We start from the raw sequence: 19,229 nt of genomic DNA, 5'->3' as shown, positions 1-19,229 counted from the left end.
AGTAGTCATCACAAGCAGAGTGCAAATGAGTGTATATTTATAGGTTTTGAAGATGCTTTTTCATATTGACTTTGACATGATGATCTGAATAACTTGTAAATGTGATGCTTATAAAATATAAAACAAGGTTAGTTAAACAGATCAGTATTGATTAGAGACATAACATAATCATCTCAGGGGATATAAGGCTATTGATCATGCAAATTAGCAACTTTGTTTTATATAAGCTCGTAAACTTGACAAATGTGTTATAAAGCTTAATCACGATCTAAAAAAAGTCTAAAAGTATTCCACTTAAAATATTGCAGATATGTTGACTACATTGCCAGGTTTCTACTGTTAGATGAGTTTCTTTAAGCCAAGCAGTGGAGATCAGATTAATATGTTGCTTTATGTGTTGTGCATGTTGGGAACTGCCATGCGCATCTTGATCCGTCTAGATGTGAAGGGCCAGAGCTCTCTGCATCAGACGATCCGTCATTGGGGAGTTTGGCCTCATGGCGTCGCGCTCCACCAGAAGACCTCTGCAGAAAGAGAACAGCACAAAGACATAAACACAGATTTTCAGAGACAAGCTGGAAGCTGACCTGATCAATAATGAAAGTATAACATGGTGTACAGACAGCGGCTGATGGTTACATAAAGAGAGCATACGGTTTGTATGGACGTTGATAGAAAGCAACTAAAGAAAAGTGGAGTGGACGGCGGCCTCTACAGATACTCTGCTGTATCATGATGAAATCCAATGCTTCAAAAGTCCCTTCTCGTCTCCTATGATCTCTCAGCAGACCTTCATATGAAAGCATCAAGTCCCTGTTGTGCATTACCTTCCAAGCTTCTGATGGTGCTTATCCTCCGATTTCATGGCTGCATGAATAAGCAGTTGATTGAAGACATCCCTCTGTGAACAACAGTTGAGAAACCCATTAGTAAACAGTAACACTACCCTTCTTCAGCCCTGTACATATAGTCTTTGTACCCTTTTGTGCTATACTGTGTATGTACGCTGTGGCACCTATGGGAATGCTTTTCTGAACACAAAGAACATGAAATCCACTAAGTCCATCAGCATCCATCACAGATTCATTATTCATACATTGCGGTACATCCTCACACTGTGTGGTGTGTTCGTGGACTGAACGGCTCTTTTGCAGAGTGTTCTTCACTTCTGGCCTATTGCACAATAACAGGGATTACCTCAAGAAAACACAATACAGTATGATCGATAATATCCAAAGAAAAAACAAAGAAAGTGTCAAGGCTGTACACTTTTCAAAAAGAATAACTGTTTGGTTTTGGTTTATTCTTATTTGCCTTGAGCTTACTATATTAACCCCTTCCTGTGGGACCTTACCTGTGCATCGCTGCCACCCATATTGACCAGGCGGTAGCGTATCGGCAACAGAAGGTCCACGGTGCGATTGTAGTTGCCCCGGTCGTACTCCATCATGGCCTGACACATGGGTACACCGATTGTCCGTCCCATCTGATGTTGCAGATTGACCCCTGGCTCTCTGTGAAGGAAAAGAGAGGTTAATAACTAGAGAAAACATATTTCATAGTATAGCTGGAAGGTTAATATAGGGCAGTAACATCAACGAAACCTACAGGAGAAGCTCCAGGTTGTTTTTTTAAAAGACTATTAGAGCATTAATCTACTGAACTGAAAAACTGTGAACGTCTGAGCAGGACTTACTTCCCTGTAAGGCAGAACGTTCCACACTGTGGTTGGGTTTTCGTGGATGAGCTAATGCTTACTCACTGCCTCTGACTGTTAGAGGAAGCATGTGCAATGACATTATGGCAAAATATGGATTATGTAAAGCTGTGCAATCCTTCCACACCAAGGTAATAAGAGTGACACGGTGTATAGAAGAGTGATGGAATTAAATAAATGCAAACTTAAACATGTCTTCACGGCTTGCCTGATTATTCACAGCTGAGCTGGGTTGAGGAGAAAACATTTCTTACTTTGAAATAAAATGTTAAGAGCTGCTTTCCCCCAGAAAGTGCATCCTTCCCAGACTCTTGTGACTTGCATTATATTACATAACACTGAAAAACATGACAATTTAAAACAACTGGATTTAAGTGACAGCTTCTTCGGGTTGCACACAGAGCCAAATGGAGGGCACAAGATGTCTGTGGTTTGGACGCCAGGCAACATTGTGACCACAAAGCTCCAGAGTCAGCAGCAGCTGGTCCATCTGCTGCTGAGGGAAGACCTCGGTCTCTGTGAGGAGAGAGCTCTGAGTTTTCTCTCGCTGCGTCAGCTCACTATCTCGCCATCCTACGCCCAGCCTCGTTTCTGTCTCCTCTTTACATAAGGTCTGTGTGGCTTTTATGTAAGGCGGTTAGAGTGCTGAGGTGTGCAGTGAACAAGAGAAATGGTGCGGAACTTACTTAGACAATTCCTGGAGGCCCTCCAGCAGGCGCTGAGAACTTCGGCTCTCTTTAGCTCCCAGCGACGCCATGAAGACGTGGGCGTCGTTAAACAGGGTCACGTGATCATCAGTGTGAGGCTGCGTTATCTGGAACAGCTCTCGCCAGCGATCCTTCACGCATACACCTGACCCAACAAACACACAAATATGGCTTCAAAGCTGCACAAAGGTCACAATAAAATAAATGTTTTTCAAATGTCAGCAGGTAATTTTGTCTGTATTTGAAATCAAAAGAGAAAAAAGTGGAATATGGTCCGAGGTTTGGCTAATTACAGCTGATTCAAACACAGTCCCTTTAGTTTCAGATTAATGAGGTATGATAAGGGAGATAATCTCACCTCATTAGCAGTTTCACTTAAAACCACACTGTCTTAAATGATCTCCAAATAGACGTTTTCCGTGGCCCTTAAGCCAATTAGCAACACATTAAAAATGTTGCATCAACCTCAAAAGATTAATCGTTGTAATCTTGAAGAAATGACAGGCATCTACAGTTTATGTGGTGTCCAGTGATGGATGAATAAAAGATTAAAACACCCTTTGCAATTTCCATATTGCAGACATTGATAACATTGCCAGTTATACCTTGTACATTCCCATATCAGCCCGTATCTTACCCTCCAGTTCCAGTCTGTAGAGCATGGAAGAGGCATCGACAGCTTCCAACATGGATCCTGTGGCTTTACAACGTCTGAATACCTAATACAGGAAAAACCTTCACTATGCAGCACAGCTTGAACACTGACAGATGTAACATGGAACTGCCTCCACACAAGGAACACCATTTTAAACAAACATGTTCAGGACTTGCTCGATTCCTCTGATACATGTGGTGAAACATTCATTACATTCAGCAAATGATGTAGCAAGGGCAGATGTGTTGAAACGTATGGCAGTGGCAAGTAACATTAAGACATATTATTGTAAAGGTACAGGCCAGGACAGTAATGGCTTTACTTAAAAACTGTCTTTCCTATTTTTAGAGCGAATGAAAAAATAAAATCAGCTTTGGCAGTTGACACTGAAGTGCATTTTCACATGGATTTGACTTCAATTTGCACACACTCAGTGCTTGAATTGGAATGAAAAAGGTGCCAGTACTCTAAAATCAGCAACTTTTTCAAGTCAATTTTATATATACAGCCCACAAACAAGAATTTGGCTACTATAATGCTGGTGGGTTTGTCTCTTTACTACTGTATATTTTAGAAAGGTTCACTGTTCTTAACATTTTTTATGATAGGCAGCGGATATGGCTAAAGCTCAGTAAGGTCAATATTAACTGAAAATATAGCAATCAAAGTCTAGATCTTCTGCTGAAGACACATGAAGCAGAGACCTTTCAGGTGAGAGCCCCTCTGGTGGTGTTCAACATTAATGACAAGGAAACAAAGCTCTGGTCAGAAGCATTTTTTATAAAAAGCTTTAACAAAATTAAGTATTTCTGTACATTTTGAATGCAATCTAACTTTCCAACTCAGAAAACGAAAAACGAAAAAGTGCCAAAAGTCTTCTCACATGGCTGAGCTGCTTTGCAATATACTTCACCACTGAAGAATACAAATATGTATATAGTAAACTATGATGCAATCTAACTTTCCAACTCAGAAAAATGATAAAGAGCATGAACAAAGAACATGTAAAAACAAATGCAAAATTTGCACAATCTAAAATGAGAAACTGTAACTGCAAGTAACAAAGTCTGAACCATGGTAAAGAGTTACATTGAACACCAAGCTGATCAGATAACTCCCTGGTTGGTCTGAAGTCCTTCTATCTCCAGGATCTGTACAAATCGGCACATTATGCCAAAAGTCTTCTCACTGGGTGAGCTGCTTTGCAATATACTTCACATTGTTAGAAAAGGCTCCAGAAGGCCTTGGGGACATCAGTATCAGGGGCTGGAGCTGGACAGGCTCTTTCATCAGCACTTCTCCTTCCCTTTGCCAGCCAGGACCTCACATACTGTTCCGGATTGAACTGTCCTAGTGATGGTCCATTACATTTAATGAAAACCAGGCTGGACAGTCGGCTGACAGAGAGAGCATTCCTTTTTGCAGTAAGGATATCGTTCATGCAGCTGAATGCCCGCTCACACTCACTAGTGGAGACAGCGATGGTTCGGACTGCTTTCAGTAGAGGCTCCATGGCAGCAGGTGTACGGGATGCCCTGGTTTCCTTGTATTCGCGAAAGCCCTGAACAGTCTCTCTTCTGTCCACTTTCAGCACTTCGCACAAACGTAGCACCTCTACGTCCCCATACTGTACGTCTAACTCCTCTTCAGGCCAACTTCCAGGATGGATAACTTTCATGTCCTGGATTAGCTGATTGTCCCGGGCCTCCCGGCCATGTAATGGGATTTCTCTTGTGCTGACATGAGAGGAGGTTGTGGAAGTCATTCTGTGTCTCAGATTCTCTACCATACTGCGGAAAAACTGACCTGCATGAATCTGTACAAGCCTGCCATTCTCACGCAGGGCAACACCCTTGAAGGACTTCTCAGCTAGAGCTGTATGAACTGTAGTCATGTGTGGGCCAGGCATGGTGACCATGGATTCAAAAACTCGTATTTCTCGAGTTAAGAGCCTATCTGCTGTAGGCAGTGTCATCTCTCTTTTTTGGAGTTGCCGAGAGAGGTCGCTGAGCTCTGTGAGCGCATCGTACATCAGTCCCAGATTGCTGACAAACGTTGCAGATGTGAGCACATCATCCAGGCCCTTGTACTTTGCTCTGTCTCTGGAATCCCTGCTCGTGTCGTTTGCAGCATTTGTGAAGTGATCATGAAGCACTCGGTAGTTTTCCCAGACTGCTCTGACGCTCCTTTCACTTGAAGCCACCCAGCGGATGGACAAAACACGCCCTATCACCAGGAGACGCTGTCCGACTGCTTGCGCACACTGCGCTAACTGCCTCTGATTTTTGGGGGAGGCATGGAACAAGGAATAGAGTTTGTCAAAAAAGATCTGGAAATGATTGAGCCCTGAGACCTCTTTGACCACATCCCCAACTGCCAGCTCTAGACGATGATTGGAGCAGTGCCACACAAACAGGCTTGGGAATTTACTACACAACTGGGTAGCAACGCCTGTTCTCTTCCCTAGCATGACTGAAGCCCCATCACATGCAAAAGAAACGAAACACTGACCTAAAAAGTCCTCGTTAAAATCTCTTCCAAGACACTCCATTAACGCCTTTGTGATGTCATCAGCCGTTGTTCCATCCAACTCGATCAGCTCCCAAAAAAAACGTTTCGGGCTCAGCATCAGCTAATGCTGAGCGTAGACACACAACAAGCACCGTTTTACCACTAATAGTGGTAGATTCATCGACCAAAACACAGAGTTTTCTTTGGTTTTCTGTAATGTCTTTTGCCATTTTTTTCTTCAGCTCATGAGCTATGTGGTCGATGATTTCGCCACAGGTTTTATTGGAGTGCAAAACCCTGCCCACGTTCAGCCCATTCAGTTTCTGTACATTCAAATCAATTGGCATGTCTGTGAATGGCCGGCTATGTTTGCCAATTTTATATGCCGTTCGAAAAACTCTGATAGTGGTGTCTAATTCAGATTTATGCATAGACTGCACTTGATGTTGAATAGTTTCACGTGAAGCAGATGTAAGGATGTCAGCAGCTTTTACATGGGCTTGTGATTCTTTATGTTCTTTGATTTTTTTTTCTCAGGCTAGCTTGTTGTTTGCCCTTGTCAACACCGAAATGAGACACTGCACACTCACCCCATTCAGTTGACAGTTTCAGTCCTTGTCCAGTGTGTATTCCCAAAGATTTGACATCTCTGCATATCCGACATCCTAGCTTCTTATCTTTAAGAAGGAGCCATGCATTGGTCTTGCAAAAATATTGCACCTGCTCCGTTGTCCAGCAGTCAGGTGCATCGCTTTGCCCGGTGTTGGTGGTGGCAGTTGAGCCAGCAGCAGCTAACTTTAGAGGCTCTGGAGGAGGCGGCGGAGCTAGTGCTAATGCTAATGCACTAGAACTTGGAGCAGGAGGATCAACCAAAGAAAGCTCCCCATCAGACACAATTTCCAACACAGGCACAGCATTCTCTGTATTTGAAGTTTCTTCCGGCGACAACCGCTGTCTTTTTGCACTTTTATTAATCCACGCTAACATTTTAGAAATGCTAATTTGTGACGTGACTTGCTTTCCTTCTTTCGGGGGCGTGCCTGCTCTGTTCTATCACTCTACATAGCCACCCACTGGGTGGGAGTTGCACTGCATAAACACAACACACGTGCATCTAGGTATGTAAATTGTAAAGCATTAAAACATGGTTTTACTAACAGTTTTCAGTATGTTGTTACTTCGGCATTATTATTATTATTATTTTGAAACGTGTATTACTATTAAATCACGGTCAAATAGGTTAATTTTGACATAGTCGTTTCCACCACAGTATTTACATGGAGAAGATAAGCCCCGCCCCCTCTCCAGCACGTTCTGTTTGAATGACAGGAGTAAACAGCTGACAGCCGCTGTGAAACTCCAGCGGTTAGAGCGATGAGAATGTCCGTTCGGCACCTCATGACGCATCTACTGAGTACCGGGCGGCTGTATATATATATATATATATATATATATATATATATATATATATATATATATGGATGTATAATAAGAACGGCGGGAGAGTGTTGAGTACTGGCACGGTGCATGAGTACCGGAGTACCGCCAGCATGCCGGTACTGAGCAAGAAGTGCCGGTACTCCATGGGTCAGAACCAGAAGTGCCGGTACTGCGTACCGGTGAGTACCGGCCCAATTCCAGCACTGCACACACTTGCCTTCTTGACACACAACAACACAACAACATATTGCTTTTAGTCTGCATTCCCTGTGTGTTGGAACATGCATGGCTCTTGAAAAGCTAAGTGTGCATGTATTCAGACATACTACTAAGGTTCTGATTAAATCAATCAATCAATCAATCAATGTTTATTTATATAGCCCAATATCACAAATGTTACATTTGTCTCAGTGGACTTTACAGTTTGTACAAAATATCAGTATGACAATACGACACCCTCTGTCCTTAGACCCTCACATCGTGAGGGTCTAAGGATGAAAGTTTCATGATGAAAAGTTGTCAACACAGACCAACCTGAGAATCGAATATCTGCAGAGCGGCTTCGTATTGCCCCTGTGGAGGAGGAAGAGGGGAGGAAGAAGAATTTGAATAACTCCAGACTTAAAAGATAGGCAGTGTTGATAGATTGTGTTGCACAGATGCAAACACAAATTAATCTTGCAATATAATCAACTCCAGACTTCAAATTACCCAGGGGAAAGGATATCATAAATACAAGTTCCACAAACACTCCTGACAACTATTCGCTTGACTGAGGAAACTCATTATACTCTTTACCTTCTCGATGAAGCATAGAGCCCAGTGCCAGTAGTTATGACTGGCCAGCACGTCAGATACCTGGAATACAACATTGAAATATTTTGTATTTGTGGACTCAGCAACCTTGTACAGTATGTCAGTTATCAAATGAATCAGAAAAACACACCGCTAAGGAAAAGACAAAAGTTGTACCTGCCAGTCTTTCTCTCTGCTCTCCATGAACTTCAAGCCTTTGTCCACCTGTGCTGTCATCTCGTAAACGTGGGCAACAGTGTGAACCGACCAGGCGTCATCTGGAACCATCGCCAGGCCCTGCACAACACACGATAACAGTCAGTAAAGGAGAGAAGTACAGATGCAGAACACAATGTGGTATTGTTTTAGTCCTCAGCAAAATTACAATGCTCAAGTTTCCATTACTATCTTACTTTGGTTTATGATTTTCCTCAATGTATTTTTTAAGTGACCTTCATGTCACAACTAATTTGTATGCATTAAGCATTGAGCTCATGAGTGGGGCGGCTGTGGGTTGGATAAGCTGCCGCATTGAAGTGACACCGCCAGCGCAGAAGCAGACAGCCTGCACCACCCAGCTGCAATGACAACAGCACGTTCAAAATAACTGATACAGGGAAGAAAATCTCACCTCCATGGCCACTTTCTCTGCCTGGTCATAGAGGCGACATTCCATGAGACCAAACGAATACATTCCATTCAGATAGCTGAGGGTACACACACACACAAATCTTTCATTAAAAAAAATGCAGGACAGATAACTTTTACTCTTCAGGTAGGATGATGAAAAGCAGAGACTGTTTTTGTAACCAACCCATGAGCAATAACACAGACCCCTTTGGGCAGGGGCGGCGGGTAGTTAAGGCTAGAGAAGGGTAAGCCTTCCCTAAATGATTGATCCCTATACTTTTGTGCACTCCAATGTTTCCTTAACGTCTCAAATACAGCTACAATATATTATGTTCAGCAACCCCAACTATCAACCTGTAGTATGAAGCTATGGTTTTTACAGTCGTTTAATACATTTAATCATCACATTAAGGTAGCACCATCGGAGCATAACGATGTTTTGAATTCTGTCAGAACGAGCAGAGGGAGACTCGTAGGAACAGCTGGAGCACCATGGCATGTGCAGTGCGCTCACCTAACACGGCTCAAAACAAACAGCGCTGGTTAGGAAACTTGTCTTTGTCTCATGAGCTGCGTCTATACAGTACTGTCAGTTAGTGTCGGCTCACAAAAACAGGATATAGAAGATCCACCGATAGGGACATTCATTTGGTGACCATTACGTACATTGTTGTTTGTTTGCGCTTTTTGTATTAAACTTTGTGTAATCATTTGGGTTTTACTTGGTATGACTCATCCATTTACTTCGACCACCTGTTGTTAAAAGGAAAGGTGTGGAAGTGAACAATAATTTACTCGCCTGAAGTGGTCCCCCATAAAGGACATGCATGATTGCAGGGTGCAACAGACTCTACTTAAAACACTCTATTTTCTCAAAGAAGCACTTTACTTACAAGTCCCAGCAAACCTGCCCCCCCACTGCACTAAAGAGAACACAAGTGTCGGAGGATCATTGTTAAAACTGCTTACTTTAATGTCACATCAATTTAGTTTTGTACCTTTCTTTTTCATAATGCAAATTATTATTGTGACTTAAAAATGTCATGTAGTTCTATTTAGACCTTTGTGAGAAGTATCAGGTTTATAGACAGACAATGTGAATATTGTTCCATAGAATTTGCATTATTTAATCATTCTGTATTCCACATCAAAGATTCAAAAAGACATTCATTATATTTACGCATATTCCAGTTATTGCATAGAATATAAACTCCAATCTTTTTAAGATGCTTAGCATAACACATTGCACATGATTATAATGAGCTTGTGTGCAGCTGGTCAGATTATATGAGAGATAAGAATAATAAAGTGCCTTAAAGACTATAGAGGCCTATTTACCCCATTTGTATTTGTAATGCAAGTAAGCACCTGTGTACGGTTTAATCGTATAACCATCAAAGTCTTATTTATTGTATATAATTGACCCTGTGTTTGAAGTCCCCCTTCACTCCCATTACATATCTAAACTAATATGATTTGGTTAATGAGTTTTCATATGATTAAAGCTCATCCTAAATGCTTCTCGTAATGTGTGTTGTCTCCTGTACCTGAACAAAGGCATGTGAGGTTTCCAGTAGGGCAGCACCCGGGCCACAGAGTCCCTGAGCTGGAGCTGGGCCCCCATGTAGAAGTAAGCATCCTGAACAAACTTTAGAGCCAGCATGTCAGTGGGGTGATCGACCAGAATGTCTTCCCATAGTTCGCAGGCCTTCGGATAGTTACTACAAAAAACAAGAGTCACTGTTAAAGAAAACTGAACAATGAAGGACAAAAGAACGAGTGTACCGTGAGAATAATGAAGACGTCAATATGCTTTGTACCGGACGGAGGGAATTAGAGGTAATAGAAAAACACAAAGACCCTCTGTGACAATATTGAGAAACAGAATTTTCACTCAACCTTGCAATATATCACGCCGTACCATTGGGAAATAAGGCGTACTTGTTAGATACACTGTGACTGAAATGTACAAATGGTTCTTTGGCACATAATATTGAAGATGAGTGCTGTGGATCTGAAGCAAGCGTCTGCATCACAGGGGGACAGAAAGAAAGGAACCTGGAGATGCATGAATAATGGCTGGAAAAATTAAACATTCTTATGGTCCTCTGATGTCTGAAGGGACTTCATTCCTTCACAGGCAACCCGTTTCTTCCTTCGTGATGACAAACAAAACTGATCTCTTCTTTATTTGGACTTAATATGAACTGACTGCATTGTAGCCCTTACTTCAAAACATGTTACATTAAATCAGGGAAAATGTCTCTCTTTTGGTCAGATTGTTAAATTGACATTTGTTTGATAAAAGGGATGAGAATCCAACTCAATAGCTGAGATTTTTTTCGAAACAATAACCTTGCTTGAAGATATTTGTTTTAAAATATTTCATTGGATTAAAATACAACTCATTTTTCAAACAAAAAAAGTAACACTGCTGAAAACTGCTCACTGCAGAAATGTTGTTTTTGATACTACTGTGCATAGGATACATGTTTTATTTTTAAATTATGATTTTAAGATATTTATAGTTTCGATTTGTATTTTAAGTGAAGAAGCATTAGTAAGAATTCTATGTGTCTAAAAGCTCCTATGTGACAGACAGCAATGCATGTTGGGATCCCATATTACACTTCAAAGACCACTCGTGACCTTCAGACCCTTTTCTGTAACCACTGCTTTGATCACATTGTTATTCATCTCTCTGTTTTGAATACATTTCCTGTGGTAAGCTGGCTCTGGATCTTACCCATGTGAAGAGAGCTCCATAGCCTTGACATGGAGCCTCTCTCTGGGAGAGATCTCCTGGCTGTTGGCCAGCTCCACTGTTCGCCTCACAGCGCTGGCTAGACTCTCATCCAGGCGGGCCGAGCTGGATGTTGAGACCAGATTCAGCCCCGTACTGATCACATGGCCCATGACTACAGGGAAAACAGATAACACTGGTCTTTTCTTTTCGACTTTCTCAGAGCAACTTAAGTGTTGTGAAGAAAAACATACACTTGTAAAAATTATAATAGTTTTAGTGACACCTTTAAAGAGGCCCTATTATGCTCATTTTCAGGTTCATATTTGTATTTTGTGCCCCTACTGTGACATGTTTCCATGCTTTAATGTTCAAAAAGTGTTTTATTTTTCTCATACTGCCTGTGCTGCAGCACCTCTTTTCACCCTCTGACTGAACAGAGCCGAGTTTGCTCTGATTGGTCAGCTGGTAGGCCCTGTTGTGATTGGTCAATGGCTTAGACGTGGCCCGCCCTTAAGCCTATTACGTACAATGTGTTGGAGATTGAGCCATTAGGAGCGAGAGTGTTACATGATGGTGTCATTATCACAGAAGTGAACAAAGGAGTCCACTCGGAGCGTTTCATGTACTGTAGAGGGGGATTGTGTGGGAGAGAAGCTCCCTCTGGAGGGACCTTTGGCATTCTCTCTGATAGCCATATTATGTAACAATGACAATGGCAAACAGTTATGTGGCTACAAAGTTAATGGTCCAAATTCCCAATGAATAGTTTACTTATCAAAATAATCCTATTTTGATACTCAAGCAATAATCAAACTAATATTTGATTGAAAAACAGACAGAATATATGTTTTCGGCATCTCAATTATGGGATTTTTCTGGCTCTGTTTTATTTTGATATTAAACTGAATATAATGTCACTATTTTCTGAGAGACTTTGGGCTAAACAATTCCTCTAAAAAAATAATTGGCAGATGTTTTCATTATTAAAATAACCTTGTTCATTGCAGTCCTATTAAATGTTGTTTTGTTTTTTTATCTAAAGACAACTGTATTCTGTTAATATATTCAGATCTGTAGACTATGATTCATGTAAACAATGCAATTCATCTTAAACCTAATAACCTCAATTTGTTTGTTATGTTCAATACATTTGAAGGGTCTGATCCTGTATTTTCAGCAATTGTCAAAAGCAGCTTGCAAGTTCTCAAGAGCATCAATTCATATTGAACCCGCACAACAACAGCTTGACTCATTTGCATGAACATATCACCTAAAACACTTGATGGAGATAAACAGCAGCTTCTCCTACCGAAGACACACTGGGCCCAATTCTATTCAGCCTCTATGTAAATGACTTGCCATCAGTGTGCACTGGATGTGAGGTGCAAATGTATGCTGATGACACTGTCATTTGTGTCCATGCAAAAACCAAGACCCAAGCTGCTGCCAAACTAAGTGATGCAATGGTACATGTTCATCAATGGCTTACTGACTCACAGCTATATCTAAACGTTAAGAAGACAGTCTGTATGTTTTTTATCAAGACCAACACTGTATCACACCGTGAACCCAAGGTCTATGTGTCTGGGGAGGTCATTCATTTAAATATCTAGGCATTATCCTTGACACTACTCTATCCTTCAAAAAACAAGTGAGAAAGGAAATGCAAATAACTAAATACAATCTAGCAAACTGTAGATATATAAGGAACTGTTTGACAACACCTGTAGCAAAACTCTATATGGCTGCCATGATGCTTCCCTACCTAACATACTGTATGACCAGCTGGATCCAGGTGAATAGCACAACATTAAGGCCTATCCTATCGCTTCACAAACAAGCTCTCAAAGTATTGGACAGAAAACCTAAGCTATACCACCATTGCAAAATCCTGGTCAAACATAACCTGCTCAGCTGGGAACATCTTTTGAAAACACACTGATGCATGTCTTGTTTTCAAGATTATAAATGGCAAGGCACCCCCACCACCACTCTGCACTTTTATACAGCAGAAAAACAGCAGAACCACAAGGTCTAAGAGGGGACTGTGTAGTCCCACTTAGGTCCAGTTCCTTTGGTAAACAGTGTTTCTCTGTGAGGGCATCAACACTTTGGAACACAATACCAATACAGATAAGGAATAACACCTCCTATCATACATTTAACCACTATCATAAGAACTGGCTTTTAAGCAATCAAAAATGTGAACACTTTTAACTGTATCATAGTATGATAGTATTTCATCTGTTTGCATGTTTGTCTGTTCCTATTTATTGTTGTACTGTTGTTGTCTGTTGCTGTGTGTATTTTTTTTTAATTATGTTTTTATTTCTCTAGTTTTGTTTTGGTTATTTTAACATCTTGCCAAAAGGACAACAGTTGAAAATCAGCCTGCTGGCTAACACTGGCACGTTTACAGCAATGTTGATCAATGTGCACTGTTTATTTGTAAATAAACAAACAAACACAATTGTTTAATATGACAGACAGGTACTGAAGGTCAATGATTTTGCTAATTAAATGACAGCATGTGTAATTATTAAATATCCAAGGCTACATCATATCAGAAAGGCATAGCAGACAAAGTGCAGGGGGGTATACTACGAAGCAGGATTTTCGCTTAGCCGGCTAAATTCAGGGGAAACTCCGGCTTTCCGGTCCTACGAAGCTGGTTCTCTTTTTTGCAGGCTAGATCTCCATGGTAACTTATGCTTAGCGGCTAACCTGGTCGGGACCAGGTTAGGTTGCAGGCTAAGAGCTCAACTCCGTGAAAGCACCGCCTGCTGACCAATCAGAGCTCAGTGTGCGGAGTTTAAAGCGATCAAGTCATATTACAGGAGAAAGGAAATACAGAAAAACTGCCATTGCAGGAAAGACGGCCGGCAAAAATCACCGACTGTGTGAACGTGAAAATGAATAGAAGATCACCTCCCATCTTCAGAGCAATCTGACTATTATAACATTAGCGTTAAGAAAGCTTACTTAAATATCTGCCACAACATAAGTACACTGAGTGCAGACGATGTGTCCCGTTATCATTCATATCACATCATAATGTATCATATATCTCCTTATCTGAGTCAGCTTCTTGAGCCGTATCTGGCCGTGCAACACTCAGTGTCACATACTGTATGCAGAAGTATTATTTTAAGCAACACATTAAGTTGACGAAACACTCGAGACAAATGTAATTAAAGTCAGATCGTGTTTTAGACGGGGCAGTGATATCATAAACCTGTTAATGTACGCATTCAAACACTTTTTCTTTTGCCAGCTGTATTCACCTTGCAGGTGCAGCTATGTGGCTTTTATCCTGGATAAAGTGTTTAAGACATGGATGTTTAAAGTTTAACTTCTTCATATTTGACTAGTATTAAAGTTCACTTTTCATTCAGGAAGTATGACGCTGCGCTGTCAGTGCGCTTCTCCATGTTTGTGATTGGTCGAATGCTCCAAATACCACCCCTTTCATGTGAACGCGCACCTAACTAGATAGGACACGGCTGGCTTGAGCGATCCACTTGATAACCAGCGTCGTAGTACAGTTTAGCGAGAGCGCGTATGTTTTGGATTAGGCCAACCGGCTAACTCAAACATATCCAGGTTAGGTTGAACCAACTTCGTAGTATAGGCCCCTGGTGCAATTAATAACAATAACGATGCCTTACTTCCATGTATTGTCCTGTGATTCCACTGCAGTCGTTAGTGATGTTATTAGATACACCTGTGCTTTACAGTATGTGTGCATACAGTAGCCTACATAATATGAAAATGTCTGTTTTGAAAGCGTCTGTAAAGCTGAGTGGTCTTCGCCTTTTACAGGTCTTTGTGCATGGTTACTCAGTATGCTTGGCCAGATTTGTACATCTAACTATAGTTAGGATTTTGTCAATGATTATTTATTAAATATAAAAGGTCAAAGTATTTTATTAATTAGGCTTTTTTAGCAGTGCATACATTTAGAGCTGAAACCTTTTGCTCTCTTCTTTCTTACTCTGAACTTTTAACATTGATTTGTCTGTCGTCTCATTTAATACGTTATTAACTCTGCAGCTGCAGTATCAGTAAAATAATAGTGAATATTATCTCACGTTACACGTCTATTTACCAAAGTTAGGGTCTGCTGCTGTGATCGCAGAAAGGCATCCTTCAAATCCTCCCAAGGTTTCATCGTTCTTATATGTGACATACTAGAAGTGGAACAAAAGAGACTTTTGGGGACAGAAATCTTCAAACAAGTTAGTCAGAGTTCATTTAAACTCCTCACATGCATTGGGGTGGGTTGAATGGTATGCCAATTCATAAAATATTGCAAGATATAATAATACTACGTGCAAACTACTAGCACTTTAAAAACAATAAATACAACTTCAATGTGTACCTTTAATACTAGCAGCATGTGTCATTTGTGGAAGAATAAGCAGTCAGTGTTACCTGAGTAAGGAGGGCGTCATACAGTTTGCAAGCCTCATTACTGCTGGTGGACATCGGGAGGTTCTCTGCACTCCATGCCTGTAAGGGACACAAGAAATAAGTATTGTATCATCGCCAGCCTTCAAAATAAAGTCTACAGTGCATTGATTCAGCACGCTAAATAAACGTTTTCTTTAATTTTGTTATCATCATAAATAACTCGTAAAAAAGTTCCCATTTCCGACGTTATCTTTAGTTTAATATTGACAAATGTAGCTAAATATGCATTTGTCAACATTTGCTCTGAACTAGAACGACAATAACAGTTTGATATCCCCTGTCAAATGATCTGTTTCTTCGTCATGTCTTCTTGCAACCCTTATGTAACAATTGTATTGATCCCAACAAGCCGTTCCTCAAAAACTACATAAAAAGCGAAAGTCGTGTCATACTTTGCCGAAATGTTTTATCTTACTTTTGTAGGTAGGGCCTACTACTTTCTGAAGCCCGAATACTAACCTTGCAGTCCCTGAAGCTTGAAGCCATCATTTTTGAAGAGCGTCTCTTATCTCTCCAAACTTCAACAACAAACTGGAGCTAAACCGTCATATTTATGTGAAAGATATCTCACCGGAAAAGAACATGTTAGACCTGCTTTCACAATAAGAGCATGAAAATAACGTGTACAACATAAATGTAAGTATTAAAAGAGGTTAGTTTTCATTTCCCTAAAAAAAAGAGTTGTCTTCTGTGTCTCCTTTGTCAAATGTTGACCTATATTGCTTATGTTAAGGTTATGTATAATCAATGATATTTTATAACACATTACAAAGGCAGTCCAAGTGCTTTACATAATCATGAACACACACAACAACAACAACAACAACAACAACAACACGGAATTAAAAATACATTCATAAAAGTAAAAGAAAAGGTAGTTAAAAATAGACAAATCTATAACATAGTTAAATCACCTCTGGAAAAGCAGCTGTAAAAAGAAAGGTTTTTAGCCTTGATTTAAAACAACTCGGGGTTGGGGCAGATGTCAGATGCTTTGGAAGTCTATTTATTTAGCATAAAAACTGTTTCTGCGTGTTTGGTTTTGACCCTAGGAGCTATGAGTAAACCTGTCCCAGATGATCACAGAGCAGCTTGTCAGACATGTATTGTCTGACAAGACAATACATGTCGAAGAACGATTAACGAAGCACTTTTATACTAATAAAGGACTGGATTACCTAAAGCCAGTTGAGTAGCACTTGAAATGTTTGGCTCTATGAAACCTGATATACTTATATGATTCTGTTTTCTTCAAGGTTGTGTCTTCCTGGTCGAATGTACTTATTGTAAGTCGCTTTGGATAAAAGCGTCAGCTAAATGCAATGTAATGTAATGTAATGTAATGTAATGTATTGTGGTCAAGTTCAAATTGGGAGCAGGTGCAGAGCTCTGAGACCTGGGGTGTTATTTTCTACTCTTTTCGTTTTAGTGAGGACTCGGGCGGCAGTATTCTGGATGAGTTGCAGTTGTATGTTTGATTTATTACATAGACCTGTTCCAGTCATCTAGCCAACTGAAGACAAAGGAATTAGTTATCTTTTACACAGGCTCCACCCTCTACTGGACTCTATGGGTACTACCCTCAATCATTCTATACGAGCATTCACCTACTGAGATATCTATAAACGTAGCCGGCCCCTTGGGGCGGACCTACCTGAATGCGCGCAAGCCCACCTTAAATAAGGCGGCCACGCCTCCCTGAATGCGCGCAAGCCCACCTTATATAAGGCGGCCACGCCTCCTGACTGTCATTCTTTTCTCTTCAGCGAACGAGCAACAACTGAAGCAGAGAAAGTAAACGTTTGAAAGAAGAAGAAAGAGTTATCATACCTTCATGGAGTCGCCACTTCTAGAGACCCGGGCCGGGCCTGTCCTTCGTGCCCTGGCTTAATAGCAGGCGCCGATCCCTACCACCTCTGCTTAGAGTGTTTGGGGGACCAGGATATGGCCGAGGCGGTGCCATTCACTAGTGATGTTAAGTATTGCGCCGAGGCTTTGGAGCGTGTGTCGAGTAATCCCCGAAGCTTTTTGTGAAGCTTGTATCGATGCTTGTATCGTTTTGGGCCAGTGACGTCATCGATGACAAACGAAGCCTCGCTGCCTGTCGATACCACGTGACTGCTTCAGGAAGCGATTCAGATCGGTTGAACCCGGTTGAACCACAGCGCTCATATTACCCATGCCATGGATGTATAATAAGAACCATATTACCCCTCCTGTACCTGGGCCCAGTGACACCAGGGGCGCCGTAAGGGGGTGAAAAGTTAGGACGATTCTAAGGGCCCGTGACTGACAGGGGCCCCAAACATTTTTAGAACATTAAGAAAAAATGTTTAAGTAACCTTTCATCAATGATCAATAATTAACATTAATAGGACGTCATATTGATAATGTACTCACTAAACTTACGATTCATTTAACTTATTTTCTTCCAAAAGTTAATTATCCAAAGCCTCGAACACCCCTCTCTATTTACATGTAATGGTTTGGTCCTGCCTCCAAACGCTGTGCGGCACCGGCACTTTCTAGCAGAGAGTGAGAGCATGTGAGGAGGAATGCTAGTACTTACGTGTGTACGATGTCTCAACGACTAACAAAGTCAGGCTTTCAAGAAAGAAAAGAAAGGAGAGAGGGACTAAAGGGCGACAATATGTCACCCAGTTTTTCAAAAGAAAAGGTGGGTGTGGTCCATGAGTGGTGGAAATTAGTCTGTTAGCTAAGCGTAGTCTAGTGTAATTTGTAAATAATAATTGTAATGTTTTCCCGACATTAAAGGTGGGGTAGGTAAGTTTGAGGAACCTTTAAGTACTGTTAATATTCTGCAAAGTAATAGTCTGCAAAGTGTTATATTTTCACCGCTCACTGTCAGTAAATATTCTGCGGTTAGTATTGGACTACAAGATAGATGCAAGCCTGTACAGGTAGAGTTATTTAAAGCATAAATGAGTGGGTTGGGTTCTGGAGGTGTGGTTACAGCATTGTGCTTGGTTGGCGTGGCCTGTGCCTGGTGGTGGGGCCCAATGTGATATATTTTCATGGGGCCCAAAATCCCTGGCGGCGCCCCTGGGTGACACGATGGAATTAAGAGAGCTCAGACCCTCACTTATATAGAGGTCGGAACATGTCATAAGTATAAATAGATACAAGCATAAATAAATGTAGGAATAAAAACATGAATAAATATGGTCCAGTGTTGTCAGGGAGATTCAGTGTGTGCTGTGGCTCAGCTGGAAAGCAGTTGACTCATGACCGCAGGGTCCCTGGTTCAACGACTGAACAATACGTCTTTTTTGTTGTTTATAAAAGCTACAGCTAAATGAGATAATGGAGTTAATAAATGTATTCTTTGATATGGTTTAGCCTTTCTCAGGCTACAACATGGTTAAGTTTATGAATATTATTAAGGAATACAAATCCCTCTTTGCAATGTTTACCAGCCTCCTTAGGCTTTTCAATCACAATCATTCAACTGGAATAAAAACAATATTGTTAACATGAAAATATGATTTAATGTTCGTTGTTTAGAGTTATTCTAAGGCTTTACTCATTGGGAAC

The 19,229-nt window shown here is 41.0% G+C and overlaps 1 protein-coding gene across 1 annotated transcript; it reads right to left on the bottom strand.

Moving 5' to 3' along the window:
- Positions 1-15: 15 nt before the first annotated feature.
- Positions 16-16,163, bottom strand: ttc38 (tetratricopeptide repeat domain 38). The gene is made up of 14 exons (XM_034223384.1): positions 16,134-16,163; positions 15,636-15,713; positions 15,310-15,391; positions 11,202-11,373; positions 10,003-10,176; positions 8,457-8,532; positions 8,003-8,122; positions 7,829-7,888; positions 7,565-7,603; positions 3,062-3,143; positions 2,404-2,569; positions 1,355-1,514; positions 828-901; positions 16-524 (listed from the first exon to the last, which is right to left on the bottom strand). Exons 1-14 carry the CDS (start codon positions 16,161-16,163, stop codon positions 437-439), a joined length of 1,401 nt encoding a protein of 466 aa, XP_034079275.1. The 3' UTR covers positions 16-436.
- Positions 16,164-19,229: the final 3,066 nt, after the last annotated feature.

Source organism: Gymnodraco acuticeps, unplaced genomic scaffold, assembly GCF_902827175.1.
Source record: "Gymnodraco acuticeps unplaced genomic scaffold, fGymAcu1.1, whole genome shotgun sequence".
Lineage (NCBI taxonomy): Eukaryota > Metazoa > Chordata > Actinopteri > Perciformes > Bathydraconidae > Gymnodraco > Gymnodraco acuticeps.
This window is presented reverse-complemented; position numbering and strand designations above follow the sequence as displayed.

Bases quoted from the DNA above. Each gene is read 5' to 3' on its own strand.
- ttc38 (XM_034223384.1), bottom strand. From the start codon at position 16,163: ATGATGGCTTCAAGCTTCAGGGACTGCAAG. The intron at 8,123-8,456 runs GTGAGATTTTCT...TGTGTTGTGCAG, and splicing joins CAGAGAAAGTGGCCATGGAG to GGCCTGGCGATGGTTCCAGA. The intron at 1,515-2,403 runs GTAAGTTCCGCA...TTTCCTTCACAG, and splicing joins GGCCTCCAGGAATTGTCTAA to AGAGCCAGGGGTCAATCTGC.